The following is a 22291-nucleotide window of genomic DNA, read 5'->3' on the forward strand; positions in this document are numbered from 1 at the left end:
CTTTTCATTTAAATCTATGATACATTTTAAAATATATATATATATTTTTTGAGACGGAGTTTTGCTCTTGTTACCCAGGCTGGAGTGCAATGGCGCAATCTCGGCTCACCGCAACCTCCACCTCCTGGATTCAGGCAATTCTCCTGCCTCAGCCTCCTGAGCAGCTGGGATTACAGGCACGCGCCACCATGCCCAGCTAATTTTTTGTATCTTTAGTAGAGACGGGGTTTCACCATGTTGACCAGGATGGTCTCGATATCTTGACCTCGCGATCCACCTGCCTCGGCTTCCCAAAGTGCTGGGATTACAGGCTTGAGCCACCGCGCCCGGCCTTGAATTATATTTTATATAAAGTGTGTGGTTTAGGTCAAGGTTCAGGGTTTTTGTTGTTGAAAAGACTGTTCTTTCTCCATTGATTTGCTTTTTAAACTTTGTCAAAAATCAGTTGGGACTATTTATGCGGATGCACTTCAGGTTTCTCTATTCTGTTCCATTAATCTATGTGTCTCTCTGCCAACACCATACTGTCTTAATTACCGTATCTATGCAATAGAACTTGATATCAGGTAGATTGATTCCTCTAGCTATACAGCTGTATTCTTTTTCAGTTTTATTTTACTGATTTTAGGGCTTGTGTCTTCCCATATTAATTTTAGAATAAATTTGTCTATGATTACAAAAAAAAAAGCTTTGCAGGGATTTTGAACAACAGGAATTTCAGTAAATCTATAGATCAATTTGGGGAGTTGGCACTTTTACTATGTTGAGTCTGCCAACTTTTGGACATGATATGTCTCTTTATTTATTAAAAACTTCTTTGATTTGAAGCCTCTTTTGATTTACTCTGTGAGTATTTGGTAATTTTCAGGATCCTGTACCCATTTTATTGTTTATATCTAATAATTTTATTTTCTTTGGAGTGAATGTAATAGTAATACATTTTTAATTTTAGTTTTTATATATTTATTGTTAGTATATAAACATTGACTAATCTTTATGTTTTTATCTTGTATCTTGAGATCTTGCTGTTAGTTCTAAGAGTTTCTGTTTTGATTTTTAGATTCTTTGGGATTTTCTACAAAGACATGTCACCTGGAAATAGGGATAGTGTTGTTTCTTTTTTATCACAATACATGCCTTTTTTTCTTTCTAGAAAGAACTTCAGTAGCTAGAGCTTCCAGTACTGTGTTAAATAAGAGTGATGATCGCAGACATTCTTCACCCATTGCCAGTCTTAAAGAGAAAGCATTCAGTCTGGTGAAAGACTGAAGACTGAATGCTTTAAGATTTTTAAAAATATTTTTTAAAAAATATGTTATTTGTCAAGTTGAGATAGTTTCATTTTTATTCCTAACTTGCTACGAGTTTTGTTTTTGTTTTTTTTCCTTCTTTAATAAAAGAATATTGGGTATATACCCAATAGTGGAATTGCTGGGTCAAATGGAATTTCTATTTCTAGATCCTTGAGAAATCGCCACACTGTCTTCCACAATGGTTGAACTAATTACACTTAGCATTGGATCTTTTCAAGTGCTTATTCTCCATAGATTGATGTGATCATATGTTTTTCTTTAGTTTGTTAGAGCTTTCTTGTTTTCTTTTTCTTTCTTTCTTTCTTTTTTTTTTTTTTTTTTTTTTTGGAAACGGAGTTTTGCTCTTGTTACACAGACCGGAGTGCAACGGCACGATCTCGGCTCACCGCAACCTCCGCCTTCTGGGTTCAAGCAGTTCTCCTGCCTCAGCCTGACGAGTAGCTGGTACAGGCGTGCACCACCATGCCGAGCTATTTTTTGTATTTTTAGTAGAGACGGGGTTTCACCTTGTTGACCAGGATGGTCTCAATCTCTTGACCTCGTGATCCACCCGCCTTGGCCTCCCAAAGTGCTGGGATTACAGGCGTGAGCCACCGTGCCTGGCCTCTTTTTTAAAAAATTTATTTATTTTACTTTAGGTGCATATTATATCTGTCATTTCTCCCCATGTTATCCCTCCACACCCTTCCCTCCCTCCCCAGCCCCCATTGTCTCTCCCCTACCCCCTCAACCATCCCCTGTGTGTGATGCTCCTCTCCCTGAGTCCACGTGTTCTCGTTGTTCAACACCCACCTATGAGTGAGAACATACAGTGCTTGGCTTTCTGTTCTGGGGTCAGTTTGCTGAGAATGATAGTTTCCAGATTCATCCAAGTCCCTACAAAGGACACGAACTTGTCGTTTTTTATGGCTGCGTAGTATTCTATGGTGTATATGTTCCACATTTTCTTTGTCCAGTCTATCATCGATGGGTATTTGGGTTGGTTCCAGGTCTTTGCTATTGTACACAGGGCTGCAATGAACATACATGTGCATGTGTCTTTATAGTAGAATGATTTATAGTTCTTTGGGTATATACCCAATAGTGGGATTGCTGGGTCAAATGGAATTTCTATTTCTAGATCCGTGAGAAATCGCCACACTGTCTTCCACAATGATTGAACTAATTTACACTCCCATCAACTGTGTAAGAGTGTTCCTATCTCTCCACATCCTCTCCAGCATCTGTTGTCTCCAGATTTTTTAATGATTGCCATTCTAACTGGCGTGAGATGATATCTCAGTGTGGTTTTGATTTGCGTTTCTCTAATGACCAGTGATGATGAGCATTTTTTCATATTTGTTGGCCTCATATATGTCCTCTTTCGAAAAGTGTCTGTTCATATCATTTGCTCATTTTTGAATGGGGTTGTATTTTTCTTATAAATCTGTTTTAGTTCTTTGTAGATTCTGGATATTAGCCCTCTGTCAGATGGGTAGATTGCAAAAATTTTTTCCGATTCTGTTGGTTGCCGATTCACTCCAGTGATGGTTTCTTTTGCTGTACAGAAGCTCTGGAGTTTAATTAGATCCCATTTGTCTATTCTGGCTTTTATTCCCATTGCTTTTGGTGTTTTAGTCATAAAGTCCTTGCCTATGCAAGGATGGATGGTTTTGCCTATGTTTTCTTCTAGTGTTTTTATGGTGTTACGTTTTATGTTTAAATCTTTGATGCATCTGGAGTTAATTTTTGTGTAAGGTGTCAGGAAGGGGTTCGGTTTCTGCATTCTGCACATTGCTAGCCAGTTTTCCCAACATCATTTATTAAACATGAAATCCTTTCCCCATTGCTTCTCTTTGCTGGGTTTGTCAAAGTTCAGATGGTTGTAGATGTTTGGTGTTGCTCTGGAGGCCTCTGTTCTGTTCCATTGGTCTATGTCTCTCTTTTGGTAAAAAGTACCATGCTGTTTTGATTACTGTAGCCTTGTAGTATAGTTTGAAGTCTGGCAGTGTGATGCCTCTGGCTTTGTTCTTTTTGCTTAGGGTTGCCTTGGCTATGTGGGGTCTTTTGTGATTCCATATGAAGTTTAAGGTGGTTTTTTTCAGTTCTGTGAAGAAGGTCATTGGTAGCTTGATGGGGATAGCATTGAATCTATAGATTACTTTTCACAATATTTATTCTTCCTAACCATGAGCATGGAATGTTTCTCCATCTGTTTGTGTCCTCTCTCATTTTGTTGAGCAGTGGTTTGTAGTTCTCCTTGAATAGGTCCTTTACATCCTTTCTTAGTTGTATTCCTAGGTATTTTATTCTCTTTGTAGCAATTGTGGGTGGGAGTTCATTCTTGATTTGGCTCTCTGTCTGTTAGTGGTATATAGGAATGCTTGTGATTTTTGCACATTGATTTTGTGTCCTGAAACTTTGCTGAAGTTGCTTATCAGTTTGAGAAGATTTTGGGCTGAGATGATGGGGTCTTCTAGATATACAATCATGTCATCTGCAAACAGAGACAGTGTGACTTCCTCCTTTCCTAATTGAATACCCTTTATTTCTTTTTCTTGCCTGATTGCTCTTGCTAGAACTTCCAATACTATGTTGAATAGGAATGGTAAGAGAGGGCATCCTTGTCTAGTGCCTGATTTCAAAGGGAATTCTTCCAGCTTTTGCCCATTCAGTATGATATTGGCTTTAGGTTTGTCATATATAGCTTTTATCATTTTATGATACATTCCATCAATACCTAGTGTATTGAGAGTTTTTAGCATGAAGGGCTGTTGAATTTTATTGAAGGCCTTCTCTGCATCTATTGAGATACTCATGTGGTTTTTGTCTTTGGTTCTGTTTATAGGATGGAATACATTTACAGATTTGTGTATGTTGAACCAGCCTTGCATCTCTGGGATGAAGCCTACTTGGTTGTGATGGATAAGCTTCTTGATGTGCTGTTGCAATCTGTTTGCCAGTATTTTATTGAAGATTTTTGCATTGATGTTCATCATGGATATTGGCCTGAAGTTTTCTTTTTTAGTTGAGTCTCTGCCTGGTTTTGGTATCAGGATGATGTTGGTCTCATAAAATGAGTTAGGGGGGATTCCTTCCTTTTGTATTCTTTGACACAGTTTCAGCAGAAATGGAACCAGCTCCTCTTTGTACGTCTGGTGTACTTCGGCTGTGAACCCGTCTGGACCTGGACTTTTTTTGGTTGGTAGCCTATTGATTGCTGCCTCTATTCAGCACATGTTATTGTTCTATTCAGGGTTTCAGCTTCCTCCTGGTTTAGTTTTGGTAGAGTACAAGTGTCTTGGAATTTATCCATTTCTTCCAGGTTTACTGGTTTATGTGAGCAGAGCTGTTTGTAGTAATCTCTGATGGTAGTTTGTATTTCAGTGGGATCAGTGGTGATACCCCTTTATCATTTTCTATTGCATGTATTTTATTCTTCTTCCTTTTTTATTAATCTGGCTAGCGGTCTGTCTATTTTGTTGTTCTTTTAAAAAAAACCAGCTCCTGGATTTATTGATTTTTTGAAGGGTTTTTTTGTGTCTCTATCTCCTTCATTTCTGTTCTGATCTTAGTTATCTCTTGTCTTCTGCTAGTTTTTTTGATCTTGCTCCTCTAGTTCTTTCAATTTTGATGATAGGGTGTTGATTTTAGATCTTTCCTCTCTTCTCTGGTGGGCATTTATTGCTATAAATTTCCCTCTCGATACTGCTTTAAAGGTGTCCCAGAGATTCTGGTAAGTTGTGTCTTCATTCTGGTTGGTTTTGAAGAACATCTTTATTTCTGCCTCCATTTCATTGTTTATCCAGTCAACATTCAGAAGCAAGTTGTTCGGTTTCCAAGTGGTTGTGCGGGTTTGAGTGTGTTTCTTGATCCTGAGTTGTAGTGTGATTGTGCTGTGGTCTGATAGACTGTTTGTCATGATTTCTGTTCTTTTGCATTTGCTAAGGAGTGATTTGCTTCCAATGATGTAGTCAATTTTAGAGTAAGTGTAATGTGGTGCTGAGAAAAATATATATTCTGTGGATTAGGGGTGGAGCGTTCTGTATATGTCTATTAGGTTGCTTGATCCAGCTCTGCATTCAAGTCCTGGATATCCTTGTTAATTTTCTGTCTCGCTGATCTGTGTAATATTGACAGTGGAGTATTGAAGTGGTTTTCAAATTTCAGTTGTTGAATTTATGAGGTAAAGTTCCCAGTAGTTCTCTATTACCTTTTTAATAACAGCATGGATAGCCTCTTTTTCATTTCTGATATTGTGATTGTGGCTGTTTTTATTTTTAACAGTCTTGCTGTAGGTTTATAAATATTAATTTTTTAAAGTAGTAGATTTTTGTTTTATTGATTTTCTTTAATTTCAATTTCATTGGTTTCTATTGCTATATTTATTATTTTCTTCCTTTTGCTTCCTTTAACTTGCTCTTCTTTTTCTAGTCCCTTGAGGGACGTATGGTGGTGAATATTTTGAGTCCCAGAGAAAAATGTTTATCCTCATTTTTCCAGTTAATGCTGTTGTTTGATCTAGTACTCTCTGCATGTTACTGGATCCTGTTGTTGATTGTGTTGTAGAGATCTTCTATATTCTTTCTGATTCTCTGTCTAGATATTCTAGAAGACATTGAGAGTTGGGTGTTGAATCCCAATTATAATTATGATTTATCTGTTTTTCCTTTCAGTTGTATCAGTTTTTTTTTCATATATTTTAAGGTTCTGCTGTTTAGGATTTATTACATTTAGGATTGTTATGTATTCCTTATGAAATATTATATATTACATTATATAAATTTATAATCATTCCTTTTATAATTATGTAAAGTCCTCTGTGTAGTAATTCTCTCTGCTCTGAAGTCTATTTTGTCAGATATTAATGTAGCTATTTTTGCTTTTCAAAAAATTATTTGTTTACATTGGTGTTATATAGGGGGAAAAAAAGAAAAATTAATGTTTGCATAGTACAACTTTTCCCACTCTTTTACTTTTGACCTACTGTGTCTTGAATTTGAAATTACTTTATTGTAAATCACATATAAAAGAGGCAGTTTTTTTTGGTCCATTCTGTCAATCTCTGTCTTTTAAGATTAGTGTATTTAGCTAACTTACATTTAAGGTAATTATTGATATGTTTATTCTGCCATTTTGTTATCTGTTTTCTAGGATTTCCCTTGGTTCTCATTTCTGCTTCTCTTCTTTTGCCTTCCTATGGGTTATGTTAAATTTTTAAATTCTTTATTGATTTATTTGTAGTGTTTTTGAGTGTGTCTCTTTGTATAATTTTTCTAGTGTCTGTCTGAGTGTTACAATATGCATTTGTGATTTATAACTGTCTACTGGTATCAGCATTTTATCACTTTAAATGAAGTGTGGAAAACTCACTTTTATTTAGGTCCCTTTAACTTCCATACTTCAAAATATTGGCGTGAATATCAGGTGGCATTATAATTGCTTTGAACCTCAAATATAGTTTACAACACTCACGGGAAAAAGGATAGTCTATTGTATATACCCATGTGTCTGCTCTTCACATTTTTCCATCTTCCTTCCTGACACTCTAAGATTCTTTTTTTTAAAAAAACAATTTACTTTATGTTTGAAAAACATTATTTACCTATCTTTAAACATAGGTCTTCTGATAGCAGCAACTTTTTTTGGTTTCTCTACTTTGGAGAATGATTTTATTTCTCCTTCATTCTTTAGGATAGTTTCATGGTATATGGAACTCATGAAAGTCACTTCTTTTTTTAAGCATTGGAGAAATACCGTGCCATTGCCTTCTGGCCTCCATGATTTCAGTAAAAATCTGCTGTCATCAGACTTGGTGTTTTGTAGGTAATGTATTGCTTCACTTTGGCTATTTTCAAGACTTTTCTTTTGAGTTGTTGGGTAGGGGGCCCTTTTCACAGGTTTACTTATGATGTACCTAGGTGTGGATTTAGTTGGGTTTATTCTGTTTGGGAGTTCCCTCAGCTTCTTGGATCTGCAGATTTGTGTCTAGTCAAGTTGGAGAAGTTTTTAGTCATAATTTTGTCAAGCAGCCTTTCAGCCTCCCCTTTTATGACCCTTGTGATATGGAAATTGGATTTTTTCTTATTGTCCCACAGGTCACTGAGGCCTGTTAAAATTTTGTACTTCTAGTATTCTGTACCTAAGTTCAGTGATTCTGTCTTCCACCAGTTCCATTGCACTATTGAGCCTCTGTGGTTTGCAAAATATCATATTTTTCAATTTTATAATTTTCATTTTAAAAATAACTTGATTTCTTTACTGAGATTTTTTTTTTACCTTTCATTTTAAAGAGAATTTGCGTTGATTGTTGAAGTATTTTTATGACAACTGTTTTATAATTCTTGTATGATCTCAACATATGAATCATCTTGGTGCTGGCATCAATTTTTTTTTTCTCAGTGTAGTTGTAATTTTCTTGGTTTTAGGTATAACAGGTAATTTTCAGTTGTATCCTGAATATCTTATATATTATGTAATAAGATGATGGGTTCCCTTTATATTTTTTATTTTAGCAGAAAGTCACACTGTTTAGGTCTAGTATATAGATCTTGTCCTACTTTTTTGGGCTGTGGTTCCAATAGCAGCTTAAATTTTCACAGCCTTTGAAGTCATGTTGGATTACTGCCTGCTTGGATTGTGTGGTGCTGCTGGAATTCCCACTGGTCTCTGCTAGTCCTGCCTAAGGAAAGCAGAGGATTTTCCCTAGGCCAGATGCCAGGTATATCTGGGTAGGGGAATGGTGTAATAGGATTCCCTTATTGGTGCCCTTTGCACATTTCAGTCTTTGGGTAAGGAGGAGAGTCTTAGACCATGGGAACAAAGAGTTTCCCCAGACTTTCTGCAGTATCTTGGTCTCTTCGCAGATTTTGATGTCTACCTCTATGTCCCTCAGTGGAAGAGTGTTTCAGTTGTGGGAAGGAGAATGCTCCTCTTGGCTGCTCTTTAATGGGACCCCCAATCAATATTCCTCATTGGAAGGTTATGGCAATTCCCCTTGCTGATGACATGGGCTACCCTGATGTTACTAGAGATTCTTCTTTGATCCAGGGGAGGAATATGCCTCCCTAGGCTGCTGACTTGCCAGGTGGGGGTTGGGAAATGCAGGCTCTGTGCAGTCTCTTTCAGTTAGGTGGGAAACGTGAAGCCCTGCTGTTGTGCTGTTTCTCCAGCCCCAGGGTCCCTAATCAGCTTGCAGTCTTACTACCACCCTTCAGAGTGTCTTGCACTATTTCCAGGCTCTATAATCGTGCTTAGTGTGAAGGAACAAGGACAAGCAGAACCATGCTATCCTGTCCTAATTGGAAGTCAAAATGTATTTTAAAATGTCTTTTTTTTTTTTTTAATGGAGTCTCACTCTGTCTCCCAGGCTGAAGTGCAGTGGTGCAATCTTGGCTCACTGCAACATCTGCCTCCTGGGTTCAAGTGATCCTCTGCCTCAGCCTACCAAGTAGCTGAGATTACAGGCTCCCTTCACCATGCCCAGCTAATTTTTGTATTTTTAGTAAAGATGGAGTTTCATCATCTTGGCCAGGTTGGTCTTGAACTCGTGATCCACCTGCCTCGGCCTCCCAAAGTGCTGGGATTACAAGCATGAGCCACTGTGCCCAGCCTGTAAAACATCTTTTTAGAAGCATCAAATTGCCCACAAGGTTATGAAGAATTACTGGGGTGAGATTCAGAGAAGACTGAAATCTTAAATGAGTCTAGCATTCAGGACTATTTTGTCCTGGGGCCTTGTCCTTGGGCATTGGCCAATCTGGAAAAAAGCTGTAAGCCTTGTGTAGCTGAATGTCAAAAGTTGGACTACAGAGCCTGCTAAGGGTGGGAGCATTGGTTTAACCACCTCCTGCTAGGGGTAGGATCTCAAAGGACGACCTTAGGATGAACCAGAAGTAAACCAACCTAGACTCCAGCTTGACTTTGAGTATAAACTCAATCAGAGAACCTGGCTCCTTCCTCCCACTCTGGCACTAATATGTTATGCAAATTTCATGGCTTTGCAAGAGCTTTTGTTAAATCAAGGGTTAAACAATCCCTTAGAGCTCTCCCAGCTCTATGATTATCAAGTATGTCCCCTTCAATTAATGAAAAACATTTAAAAATGTGAGAACTAGAAGAGCTGGGGTCTTTCATTAGATTTTCTAGAAATAATAGGTTCTTGTAAGAAACTAAGACTAATAATAGGATACTTATATTACAGGGCATTTTGAAAAGCAATTTAAACTTAAACTGCAGGTGATGGAGAAAAAATTATAAAATACAAACTTAACTTTAAAAAATCCTAACAATTAATACATTGTACAAATTGGCTAATGTAGGAGGATGCTGAGAAAAAATGGGGGCACAGGGAGAAGCTCCATTCCTCTGACCTTTCTAAAATTCTTACAATTTGTAAGATTAGCTAGGCTTTTATTTCCACGTACTAATTTGAGTTCACTGAATACAAAGTTTGGCCATGAAGACATGCAGGTAAAACAACAACAAAAAGATGTCAATGATGTTGAGTGATGTGATTTTCCCAGAAAAGTTTAAAGTTTTATTTTCCTTTGGTAAACTCTATTTTATAGAAAAATAAGTATCTGTAAGTAAGCCATCTGATAATCAATTCATATAATAATTTACTTTCTTACTACTAATAGCACCTTCTGAAATAAATTTAATGCAATTATTTAAATGGACAGATAACATTATAATAGCAATGCTTTAAAATGGACCAGTTTCACCTTCCATCATTATGCTGACATTTCAATAATACAGGTAAGTTCATAGCTACAAAGCAAGCCAACATGAGTGCTCACGTATTCTGAGATGTCTAATCCAGAGTTTATACTTCCGGGGTGTTTGCTACCTATCATATAATTGCTCAACTTTTTCATCTATAGGCCATTTCCAATTATTTGATTCTATTCTATTAAGAGGTTTTATAATGAAATAGAAATTATGTGACAACATTCCTTACAGGTATTATTTAAAAAAATAAGACATTCACCAAATTTTAGGAAGCACTTATATTTGGTTATATTTTTAACTATGTCACTTTAGTTCACATCTAATTTGTCCTTTTTTTCTGGAATAGTTTTACAATTTTATCTACTAATTAGCCAATTGGTGCATATGTATACATAAAATCCCAATACCTTCCATGTGTCCCTAAAGTGCTATTTTCTTCAACGTAAGTCTTTTCAGGGATTCCTCTTTCCCCTAAGAAACCACATGTAATACCCTGCCTCTCCCAAACTTCTTGATTACTTACAAATCTAAAGCACAGCCTCAGGTTGTTGGAATGAAAAGGACTGAGATGACCAGGCAGGTCAAAAGTACTGCCTTGGAAGTAGAAGTCTATCTCTGAACTGGGATTCATCTTTGATTCCACTGAGCACTTGGTAGGCACATATTCACATATTTCTTGAAACAGGGTCATATCATCTCAGCTCCCGGGTTTTGATACCTGTTACCACATAGTTATTTTGCTAGTTTTTTCTAGTATACACTTTTTACCACTATTCTGGGTGTCTTGTAAACATCTCACATGTAGTCCTGACAAATTGTTTTTCCAGGCTCCACACAGTTCTTTTCAAGGATTGAGTGGCCAATATTTTATCTAATATGGTTTGTGCTCTTTTGCAACTTTGAATCTTCAAATGGTCAAATCTAAAAGATGCTTGTGCTCTGTTATTATGTGCTACCAGAAAGAAAACAAACATTGTTTTATCCAATTTGACTTTTAATGTAATTAATAGCGATTTAATTTTCAAAAGAGGAAATAATTACAAACAGGAGAAAACATTGCTGAGATGGTACCTGGTCACTGCTATTCAGGCCATTGCTGAACTACATAGGAAAAGTATATTCATGGTGTCTTCATTATTATGAAAATCATAGTAATATGACTAATCAGGAAATCACAATTATTTTATGACAAAAACAATATATTTAGGATGAATCTGTCAGTATTTGACTTTCTTTTGGGTGAAAAATAAATAAAAACCATGTTCTTGGGAAAGAAATATGACAAGAAATGCCCAACATTGCTTTCTACTGTTGGGATACATCTCCAAAATTCAGGGTTCAAAGGTTATCACATTTAATTTTTAACACTTGTCACTTTCTTCTCTCAATTTAAGGAGATAGGCTTCTACATCCATCAAATTTCGGGATTATGAGAAATTTCATTCAGTTTGAACAATGAGTAACAAGTATTCTGTGACATGGGTGCCAAAAGTTGTCATTTTTAACCAAGTTAAAGATATAACTGTCCATAAAGTGCATTTCAATTAAAGTACCCATCAGGAGAGAAATTTAAAGTGCAATATATAAGGTACTTTACATAGTGCAAAGTTGCTAAATATATACATTATATATGCCGAGTCCAAATAAAGCAGGGTCTTATCTCCCTATGCTATAGTGAACAATGGAGACATACTCTCACATCTTTATTCCTTTAAAGGTGTAAGAATTTTGATCTGTCCATGTGTGTGTGAGTGTATCTATATATGTAACTGCTTAATGGTTTCTGCAAATGTCTGGAACAGGTGTCCCAGAATTTGAAACCTTTAAACACTGACATAATTATGCAATCTTCATTTCAATATGCCATTACACTTCAAAGTAACATTAGGCTTGTAATAATGGTTGAGCTATTTCAGCATGCATATCTTGTAAGGCAGGTATTTGGCTGTGAATTAAATGTTTAATGAAAATTACAAAAAATACAATCACTAAAATACTGCCAAGAGAGACCCCTATGAGATAAGGGTATGATCCCTCTTGCTCATACTCTACTGGTTTGACACTACCAGGGAGAAGTATAGTACTCTGTGTAAAAGAGACCACCTTTGGCATTGCTGAATTGAGCAGATCCTGGACATTCCAGAATGATCCATTGTGTGGCATGGCGGTGATATTGAGGAGGTGGCACAATAGTGGGTACAAATCTGTGGAGTTCATGGCTTCTTTTGAGAAATTCTTTCTGAAGGCAGGACCATGGGCTAAAAATATTGGATGCATTTCTGCTAATGCATTATCATAACCATGGTTGCCTACTGTAAAGAGAAAATACATGAAGAAGTTAGCCTGCTATGCATTAAAATTGATATAATTGTTGAATAGTCAAGTTCTGAACTTAAATACACATCATATCTAGTTTGACTGTAAAAATAAAATAATCTTTTACAATCTCTGCTGCTGTCCACATCACAATTCTCTTCAGGAAATGAAGAGTTAAATGATTATGAATATTTCTCACCAGCCAACAGTGGCTTAAGCAGCAGGAGAAGCAGGGTAAAGAACAAAGCAGAGCCAAGTTAGGGAAAAATTAGAGGGTTTTTGTTTTCTTCCGGTGGCGAAGTAATATTCAGCAAATACTTATTGGGTATCTACTGTGTTCCAATTATTGTTCTAAAGTTAAAGAGATAAAGGTGTCATTAGTCTAAATCACAAGCCAATAAACTCATAGGTACCAATAAAATACAACACATAAAGAAAAACAAAAGAAACCATAAAAATCAAACCTGCACTTACAACTACAATCTACTACTAAAAAACGAAGGTCAGAGTGTAGGAGAGTAGAAAACTCTTGATTTTGGTGGCTTTAATCAGGATCCAATTTAGCATTATGTGCTTTTGTGTGGCTACAAATAAGGTAAAAACTTAGGGGTCTTCTGACATATGTATCAAGTGATATGGATGTGAAATTCATAATGGCTGCATTTCAAAGGCATGTGTGCCTAACATGGTATCAAGGTGCAAGGCAAAGGAGCTACTGCTGATATGATGGCATCAAAAGAAAACTGATAGGCTTTATCTTAAAGGCAGCAATGAAAATGACTAGTAAATCCATCTCTAATAACCATACTTGCTACAGGGAGCTATGCAATAGGAACACTCCCTACTCTTATCCCCCTCAAAAAAATTCTAAATCAATTTCTCTAAAAGTCATAAACTGACCCCATGTCATTTCAAAGTAATTTGAAATCTCCCAGGCAAAATATATCTAAAGAAGTCATTCTAGATGCCATGATTCTTTCAGGTTTAAGTAAAAATAACAATGAACTTATGAATCACTAGTAATTATCTGACAGGATACTATGCTATTCCATTAATTGATAGTCACATTGGGAATATGCCAATATATAATTTGTAATTGACTGGAGGATTGCTGTGTTCATTTCTATGAGACGTTGGGATCTAGACTCTCACCCACGAAGGCAAAGATAATTATCACACTTCTTACTGGAAATTCAGACTTAAAATTAAGTCATTGTGACTTACAGAAAACATTTCCCATGAATAGGGACTTAGTGTTGTAGTGGTAGCCCCGATCATAAGTGCTTGATTGAGTGGACGGTATTTAATAATGAATGCCTGAGGGCAATGGTTCTCAAACTTTCAAGTTTCACCAGGGCCTCACAGTTTCAAATTTAGTAGGTCTGGGTTGGGCCCAGTGATTTGCATTTCTAACAAGCTCTCAGCTGATGTGGCTGCTACTGGGCCAGGGAACACACTTTGAGAACCACTCCTTTGGGACATTAGGGCTTAACTATTCTGGTTTAGGTATGCAGTGGTCAATATCTAATTAATTATTGAATCATTAAACATAATGCAATATAAATTGGAGTATTATTAAGGTTTTCTAGCAAAAATACAAGTGACCAATCTATTGTGTAACTGTAGTTCAGCACACCATTTCTAGAGGCCCCTTTGAATTTATATTAACTTTAAATTAAAAATCTTACAAAAGATAGCAGTCCTTTTTGAGCAATCCCTCTAACATAAGAGCTACCTGCACAAGACACGAAAATCTGAACATTGGTTTATGAATTATTATCTGCATGTGAAAACCATTTTAATAACCAGAAACCATGTATCTGTATACATCTGCCACGAACACACTACAAATGTCATTGTCAGGCATCTGCTTTTCTTTTAATAAAAAAACATGATAGAAACACAATTCCACCTAAAGGAACATTTCGTATATATCTTTTATGTATCAAGGACCAATGTCTAAAAAAACACATTTCTAGATAGTTAAGTACTGAAACATTATAGTTTCTTAACATTCAAGTAGCAGAGAGTAAAAATATCAATCAATAAACTGCTGTATTATATGTTAAAACTGTTGTATTTTAGCAAAAATCAATGCAGAATAGAAAGAAATACTCTATCATACTCACACAGAAAGTCATCTGACTTATTCTGTGAAATGTGCCACCCTTCATCAGCCACTGCTATGATTGGTTGAATTCGATTGTTGTATTTGTAATGCCATCTCTCTGGAATCTCTTCTTTTTTGTAAACAGTAAGATTAGGATGAGCGTGAGTTAGTGCTTCATAGACTTCATCAAATTTACCTAAAGAGAAGGGAGGAGAGGCACCAGATCAAAATACTCATAGCTACAATCAACCAGCCACGCATGGGCAAAAGACTTGATATGAAGGTGAAAAGCCAGAGAGCTGAACATAAGAAACAAATTATTTCCCCCTACTTGAGGAAAACAATTTTGGGAAGGGAAACTAAGAAATACTCTTCTGCTGTAAGTTAGTTCACCTTAGAATTAAGGAAGGGCGGCCAAGCACGGTGGCTCAAGCCTGTAATCCCAGCACTTTGGGAGGCCGAGGCGGGTGGATCACGAGGTCAAGAGACCGAGACCATCCTGGTCAACATGGTGAAACCCCGTCTCTACTAAAAATACAAAAAATTAGCTGGGCATGGTGGCGCGTGCCTGTAATCCCAGCTACTCAGGAGGCTGAGGCAGGAGAATTGCCTGAACCCAGGAGGCGGAGGTTGCGTTGAGCCGAGATCGTGCCATTGCATTCCAGCCTGGGTAACAAGAGTGAAACTCCGTCTTAGGGTACTGCAATACCCATACAAAACTAGCTAGGTTCTGGTAGCTGTGAGTGCAGACAAAGAATCTCCAGACAAGAAAACATGGTGAGTGGTGGGTGAGGGCTGGGAAAAGAGATTGGGGGTGGAAAGTGGTTTGTAAAATGGAAACACCTGAAAGCACTGGAGGTGTTGCCAAAGTACTCCCTGTAACTACAAACGCAGTCACCTGGGCACTGTCTTTCATCCTCCTCCTGCTTTTCAAATCCATTTGCTGAGGTTTCATCATTACCTTCCACACCCCAACAAGAGGACATCATTCCAATTTTATAAGGGAAATTGAAGGGTTAATGTAATTTCCCTCCCTCCCTTCCTCCCTTTCTTCCTTCTCCTCCTCCCTTTTCTCTTTCTCTCTTTCCCTTTCTTTTCTTTTTCTTTCATTCCTTTCCTTTTTTCCTTCCTTCTCTCTTTCTCTTCTTTTTTCTTTCCTCTCTCTCCTCTTCTCTTTCTCTCTCCCTTCTTTCCTCCTTCCCTCTCTGTCTCTCTTTCAGCTAGGTCTCCCTGTCACCCAAGTTACAGTGCAATGATGTGATCATAGCTTACTGTAACCTGGAACTCCTGGGCTCAAGCAATCCTTCCCCCTCAGCTTGGGACTACAGGTGTGTGCCACCATGCCAGGCTATTTTTTATTTTTGTTTTTTAGCAACAGGGTCTTGCTGTTTCCCAGGCTGGCCTCGAACTCCTGGCCTCAAGTGACCCTACTGCCTCAGCCTCCCAAAGTGCTGCGATTATAGGCGTGAACAGTTACCCTCAGCTAATTTTATTAAACAACAAGAAAAAAAAGTGCCGTTTGCTGAAAACCGTGTGTATAATACACATGCATATTTTAACATTTGCTGTTTCATACAATTCTCCTAATTTCCCTCTGAGGGATGGAATTCTCATTTGTGAGATATTATAGCTTTTCAAAATCTGTTCTCTCATTTGATACCTAAGACCAACCCTTTGAGCTGATAAAATATGTCAAAGAGCAGGCCTGAGTTTTGTTGTTACTTATTTTGTGACCTCGGGATATTAAACCTTTTGAGGTCTTTTACCTGTCATTTGCCTGTCTTTAAAATGGAGACAATGCTGAGGTGACAGGTTTGGTATAAGGATTCCAGGGGAGGTTTGTAAGAAGTTTAAGGTATTGTTATCACTTGCCATACTTATAAGGAAAATACATCTCAGATTGACCAAAGCTCTTCCTCCTTCTTATCCTCCACAGCTTTCATGTTAAGCATGGAAATGTATCAAAGTCTTTGGGGCTTCTATGAAATAACTGTACATGTATTCAGGTTTTGTATGTATCTTTCCATCTCAGTTTTTCTGAGAAGGGAGGCTATAGCTTTCATCATATTCTATAATTCCAAAACAGTTAAAATCTACTGCCATTACATATCTAGAGCACATCAATTTCACTATTCTAGGAAAAGGGAAAAAAATTAGGCTTTGAGAAAGGAGATTTTTGTCTTTTCAGAGTCTGAGAATTAAATCCCAGAATATTACCATGACACAGGCAAGTCTACCTTAAAGGCACAACAGAAATCCCTATTCATTTGATGACACTGGGCCAGTGCACATCTAGCCTCAGCTCACCATTCTGTCAGCCTTACCTTCTTTTGGCAAGATGGCTGCTACTGGAGATTGATCAATCAGGGTATAGTGGTCTTTATCAACGTACTGGTCAAGCTCTATTACCCTTTCCTCAGAGCCCTGGGTCATTCCGTGATCACTTGTGATGATTAGGTTCAGACTGTTCCATAATTTTGCCTTTCTTAGCATTTGTATGAGATATCCCAACTTGTTGTCAATATCTGCAATGACAGGCCCCATGAGCGGACTGTCAGGTCCCAGATGGTGACCCATATCATCAGGATCTTCCCAATAGAGAAGACCAAGATTTATGGGCTCTTTTGATGTAAACCATTCAATAATTTTGGCAACTCTATCTTCAAATGAAACTGACTCATTGTAAGGCATGTAATGAGTAGGAAAGCTCTTATGTATTTTTACATCTGTTCCGGGCCACATGGCTGCACCACTAGTATGTCCTGCCCTCTGATTTGTAATCCATATTGGTGTCGCTTCTTCCCAAAACTTGGAATCATAAATATTCATGTGATCCAAGGAGAAGGATTTGTTCAAAACAGGATCAAACATATCATTTGCAACAATCCCATGATTCTCTGCAAAGAGGCCAGTTACCAAAGTATAATGGTTAGGGTAGGTTTTTGTAATAAAAACATTAGTAACTTGCTTCACGTGAACACCATATTTCATAACATAGTAAAAATGGGGAGTTGGAACTTTATATAAATAATCCCAACGGAATCCATCAAAAGAAACTAGTAGAACCTTTTGCTGGTCTGGTTGGAAAGAAAAGGTGGTTGAAAGACTCAGTGCAGCAAGTATGAAGGACACCACGAGAAATTTTGAGGTCATTTTCCAAGTACTTGATCAGTTTAGTGTAAGATAATCTGCAGAATAAACATATAGAAATTAATGGCAATAATTTTGTTTTGTATACTTTACCCCAAACTCAGAGTAACAGTGTTTAGCAATTCCAGTTATATCACAAATCACAGCCCGGAAGAATTATGTCATGTAACTCCATCTTAGACAAGGGACCTGGGGCTACATGAATCATAAAGCTAATAAGTTTAGTTGCATTTAAACAACTTTTTTACTTCTGAGAATTTATCTAAATATCCCTCAAAGGAATTATTTAAGTGAGCTCTCCAATAGTATTTTAAAATACGACATCATTTACATAAAACTTTGTAGAAACATTATCAGTTTGATACAGACTTTTGACTTCTGGTCAGAAACATTTTTATAGTCAAATACCTGTGAACATACTTAGACAAATTATGGCAACATAGCAACAATGAAGTATCACTAGCAAGTCGAATAATGGTGTTTATATATATGTATATATGTATACACATCCTTCTATTTTCAATCCCTATATTTGGTTCATCACAGGTAAAAGAAGTATTACTAAAGAGAGGAAAATAGATGAATTTGGTTTCTGGAAGTGAAATAACATTTGTGACATCCAGATATATTTATTGAAAAGTAATCTGCTTTCATTTATTAATAATCAAATCACAACCTTCTTTAAACAATTAGATTCTAAACTAAATATTAAGAGAAATACAATTCCGAAATTTGTTGTTGACTTTCCTAATGTTAAAATTAGTGAAAATTTAATCTTATCATTGATATGTGTAGAAAAAGCACCTCCCTGATTTAAATCTCTTTGGATCAAGGTTGTTGAACTTTTCCCCTAATCTGTGTATATTTGTAAAATGCTTTCATTTTATTATTGAAAGCTAATAAGATGCTGTATGGATAAAGAACAGATATGTAAATTGTGTCAGTTTTCGTCAGGCTTGCACATTAAGCAAGGATCTTTTGTTCTCTCCTTTTTCTGTCCATTCCTGCATGAAGGCATTTATAAACCCACCAAAACTTAGATGAAACCATACTTTGTACAAATAAATCTCTTGAAACTGGCTTTTAATATCTTCCTAATCTGAACATGAAGGCATTTTTAAACTTCAAAAGTATATCCTGTTTCACCTTACTATGTTATAAGTATAGGTAAATAAAAACTACTTGGCGTGCTTGCTTAGCTTCCAGGAGTATAAGGCATATATGTACATTATGGGTATTGGCTGAGGGCAATAATTCCTGGTTTGCTGGTTTTAAACTGTGCTTTACCATACCTAGACATTTCTTAAACTGAAATATTTTTAGGTATTGGTCTCAAGACAATGGTTCAAACATTATATTTAAAAACAATTTATTAGATGGCAATACTTTCTCCGATTCTGGTAGGAATATTAAAAACAGTTGCAGCAGAGAATAGCAAATAGGTTACTGCAAATACATTTACTTACTCACAGATCGTCTATGGATGGTAGTTGCTCTCTCTGTCCTTTCTCCCCCTAATTTTCTCTCCCACCTTTTTAAAACAAGGCCGTCTAGTATCAACAAACTGTAATTTAAAGCTAAACTACATGGAACACCTGATTTTCTTCTGTCTTAGCAAATTAATTCAGCAGGAGAAAACTGTAAGGAGGAGAAAACTACTTTCCTGGGACCGACAAAAGTAAGCAGAGATTAACGGTTGTCTAAAGCTTAGGAATGTTTGGCAAGAAGACCCAACATCACGTTCATGACCCAGAGCAATAAACAGAGGCGGGGGACGGGGAATGAAAACAGATTTTTTTTTTTTTCTTGCCCAAAATGCTGCACAAAGCAGTGGAATCCGTGGATCTGGCCCCAGATTTCACTGGGTACTTTCCAGTTCTTTCTCCTCTCCAACCCTTCCTCTACAGACAGACTTGGCGATCAGGAGGCGCCAATTAAAGGGAAGAAGGAAAGTGCAGAAGGAATAGGTTTGTGTATATAGATCAGGTAGACACAAGGGGAAGGGGCGCGGGTCCATCTTTTCCACCTGGATTCCATCCTAGCCGCTACCCAGAAGGGTCGAGGCGTACGTTCCCAATTTCCACTCATCCCTCCCACCGAGGCCTGCGGATGCCTCAACGTGGGCTTTTAAGGTGGGAAGTGACAAGGAGGGAGGCGTTGCTTTGGGGGCCCAGAGGAGCCGTGTGGGTCCCCGGGAAGGAAGCCGCCCACCTTCCTGGACTCACCCTCGCAGCGATCTGGTCAGTCCGTGTTAGTTTGGGGTAACGGCGGGGAGGTGACCGGAGGGAGGGGCGCCACCAGATCGCGCAGCAGCTCACCTGCACGCAACCCCGGAGCAGAGCACCTGACCGCCCCGCCCCCCGCCCCGCCTCCTGGCTCCTATTGGCTGCTGCTGAGATAGTCACCTCTGCCCGGGTTGCCCCCGAAAGCCAGCCTTCCAGGAGTAGCTGCACGGCCTGTCAATCATCGGGGGCAGGGGTGGGCGCTGCCTGGGTTTGGAGGGTGAAGAGGGAGTGGACCCGCGGGAGCCAGGACTCAGCTGGGAGGCCGGAGGGATGGGGAGGCCAACTGCCTGGTCACACACAAAACCTTTCTGCAATGTGCCTCTTCCAGAGGACCAGCCGTGCTGGAGTCAGTGATGCTGAGAGATTATTACGTCCTACCCCAATGCTGGGTGTACTCTATCACCAACTGTTTTTCGTTTAAAAGCGACCTGTATTCTCTGATTTCTTATCTCGGGTTTTTTTCTGCTGCCCGTCCCCCGCCCCTCGTGTCACAAGCTGGCGATGGGCACACCATGGGCTTTGCTCTGAGGAATACCTGCACACCGGAGGATGCCAATGGGACGATGATGTTTCATTCTTTTAATTAGTGGGTGTTATCTGCTTTAACTTAGAATTTACTAATCTAGTCAACTCTGAAGCCCCAACGTTTATTGTCCAGGTTTTTGCAATTGAGGTCCCTGAGGTATATTTGTGGTATACCCAGCAAGGCAACTGATATTGTGCGAATTAAATCAAGCCAGGTTCAGGACTGGGTTAATTTGCACAGTAGAGAGGTGGAACAGCTACCCTCTCTGATGGTGGCATCTGAGCTGCAGACTCTGCTTCTACCTTTTTTTTTTTTTTTTTTTTTTTTTTTTTGCAAATAGGCATTAAAACTACAAATGTAAGTCCTGATTTCTCTTTCAGAAAGTCTTCGGTGCTTCTGGTCTGTTAGTGGCCCTATTTTGTCTTTTTTGGTACTGTAGTGGATTATTTTCTCATTGGGCTGGGGGTAATCAATGGCATTTTTTAGGCCATTTTTAGAGTTGGGCAAGTAATTACTTTGCCAGTATGATCCCAACTGTCTTTACCATGAATTCTAGCAGTGATAACAAACTACCCTAAAATAATTTGTCCATCTGTACAACTCCAGTCAGAATTCTAACCTAATGAGAATTCTAGTTCTCTCTGCAGCAGGCAATAATATCGGGCTGATTGGTACAATGTAAGTTTAACATCTGATTAGCTGGTGAAACTGGGAGCATATCTGCAAGAATGGTTTTGGCTCCTGCCTGGAGCTTTAAAGTGAATAGAGATTTTTGTTGATATTTAATTAAACGATGCAAACATTTTGGTCACAGCTTTTTCTCTGCTTTTAATAGAGGGACAGTCTCAACCCCAAACACTGCTACCTCCTAACTGGGTCATCCCATCCCGAAGGGCATCTGGGCACACTTCCATGGCCTTTTATTTGTGGTAACTTGAGTTTATGGTTTTTATCACGTGGGATGGGGATTAAGAGGGAGGCTGGTTTGTGTGTTCAGAGAGACCCAAAGACAATGAAGTTGAACAAGTTGTTCCAATTCCCCAAAGCCCTGTCCTTTGAAATTGCCCAAATTTGGAACAGAGTAGTCCAGTCTTTTAAGTTCTTGTCCCTCAAAAATAGGTCAACTCTGTGCTCTCCACAAATACTCAAAGGACAATGTATGCTTATCAGAGAGCAGGAGTGGTGAAAATGGGCCTGACTTTTGTTCGGGTCACTGAACATTGTTGGACTCTCCATGACAACCTGATTTGCTCTGCAAACCTTTCAGAAGTCATGATTGTATTCACTAGCTATCCCTGTGAAATAGGCATGGTACAGCTGTTAACCACAGTGCACAACACAGAAAAGTGCTCATAAGAGGCTCAGCTAGTGCCAGACTTCTCCCGGAAGTCCATATAATGACACCTAATGTTCACCTAGTAGGCTTGTGATTACCTTATGTTGTCCATGGGGAGAAAGTCTGATTTACATAGTATAGAGGAATGAATACAAAACATGGGATTCCTGCTCACACATCTGTACCTGCCCTCCTGTCTTACTGTTGCCTCAATATCTGTCTCGTTGCAATAGGTTTTCAGAAAGTTTTAGCAACAGTACATACAACAGCAGCACATACATTGCTGTTGACTGTAACCATTCTTTTATTCTCTGTGATCGAATTAGTGGAATTATAATTGAATAATAGCATAACAGAAGAACCAACTTCTTTCTTTCAAAGGTTTTGGGATGGGGTGGGGAGGGAGATCCCTCTGCCAGCCCAATGAAGTCTAATAGGGGTTTGAGAGCTGGATGATTTTCTTTGTCAGGGGCTGGGAGAGCTTTGTGCTAAAACAAATGTGATCTGTTCTTTTGAAACAACCAAAACTGGCTCTACCACAGA

General features: G+C 38.2%; 1 protein-coding gene across 2 annotated transcripts; it reads right to left on the minus strand.

Annotated features, from left to right (window-relative positions):
- Window positions 1–11001: 11001 nt before the first annotated feature.
- On the minus strand, window positions 11002–19956 carry ENPP5 (ectonucleotide pyrophosphatase/phosphodiesterase family member 5). 2 transcript variants are annotated; one of them, XM_008994528.5, is made up of 4 exons: window positions 19920–19956; window positions 16776–17639; window positions 14471–14647; window positions 11002–12337 (listed from the first exon to the last, which is right to left on the minus strand). In XM_008994528.5, exons 2-4 carry the CDS (start codon window positions 17602–17604, stop codon window positions 11910–11912), a joined length of 1434 nt encoding a protein of 477 aa, XP_008992776.3. In that variant the 5' UTR covers window positions 17605–17639; window positions 19920–19956; the 3' UTR covers window positions 11002–11909. The 2 variants fall into 2 exon arrangements, with proteins under 2 accessions (XP_008992776.3, XP_002746650.3); XM_002746604.7 differs by having other exon boundaries at window positions 19827–19956.
- Between the last annotated feature and the right edge of the window lie 2335 nt (window positions 19957–22291).

Source organism: Callithrix jacchus, chromosome 4, assembly GCF_049354715.1.
Source record: "Callithrix jacchus isolate 240 chromosome 4, calJac240_pri, whole genome shotgun sequence".
Taxonomy (NCBI): domain Eukaryota; kingdom Metazoa; phylum Chordata; class Mammalia; order Primates; family Cebidae; genus Callithrix; species Callithrix jacchus.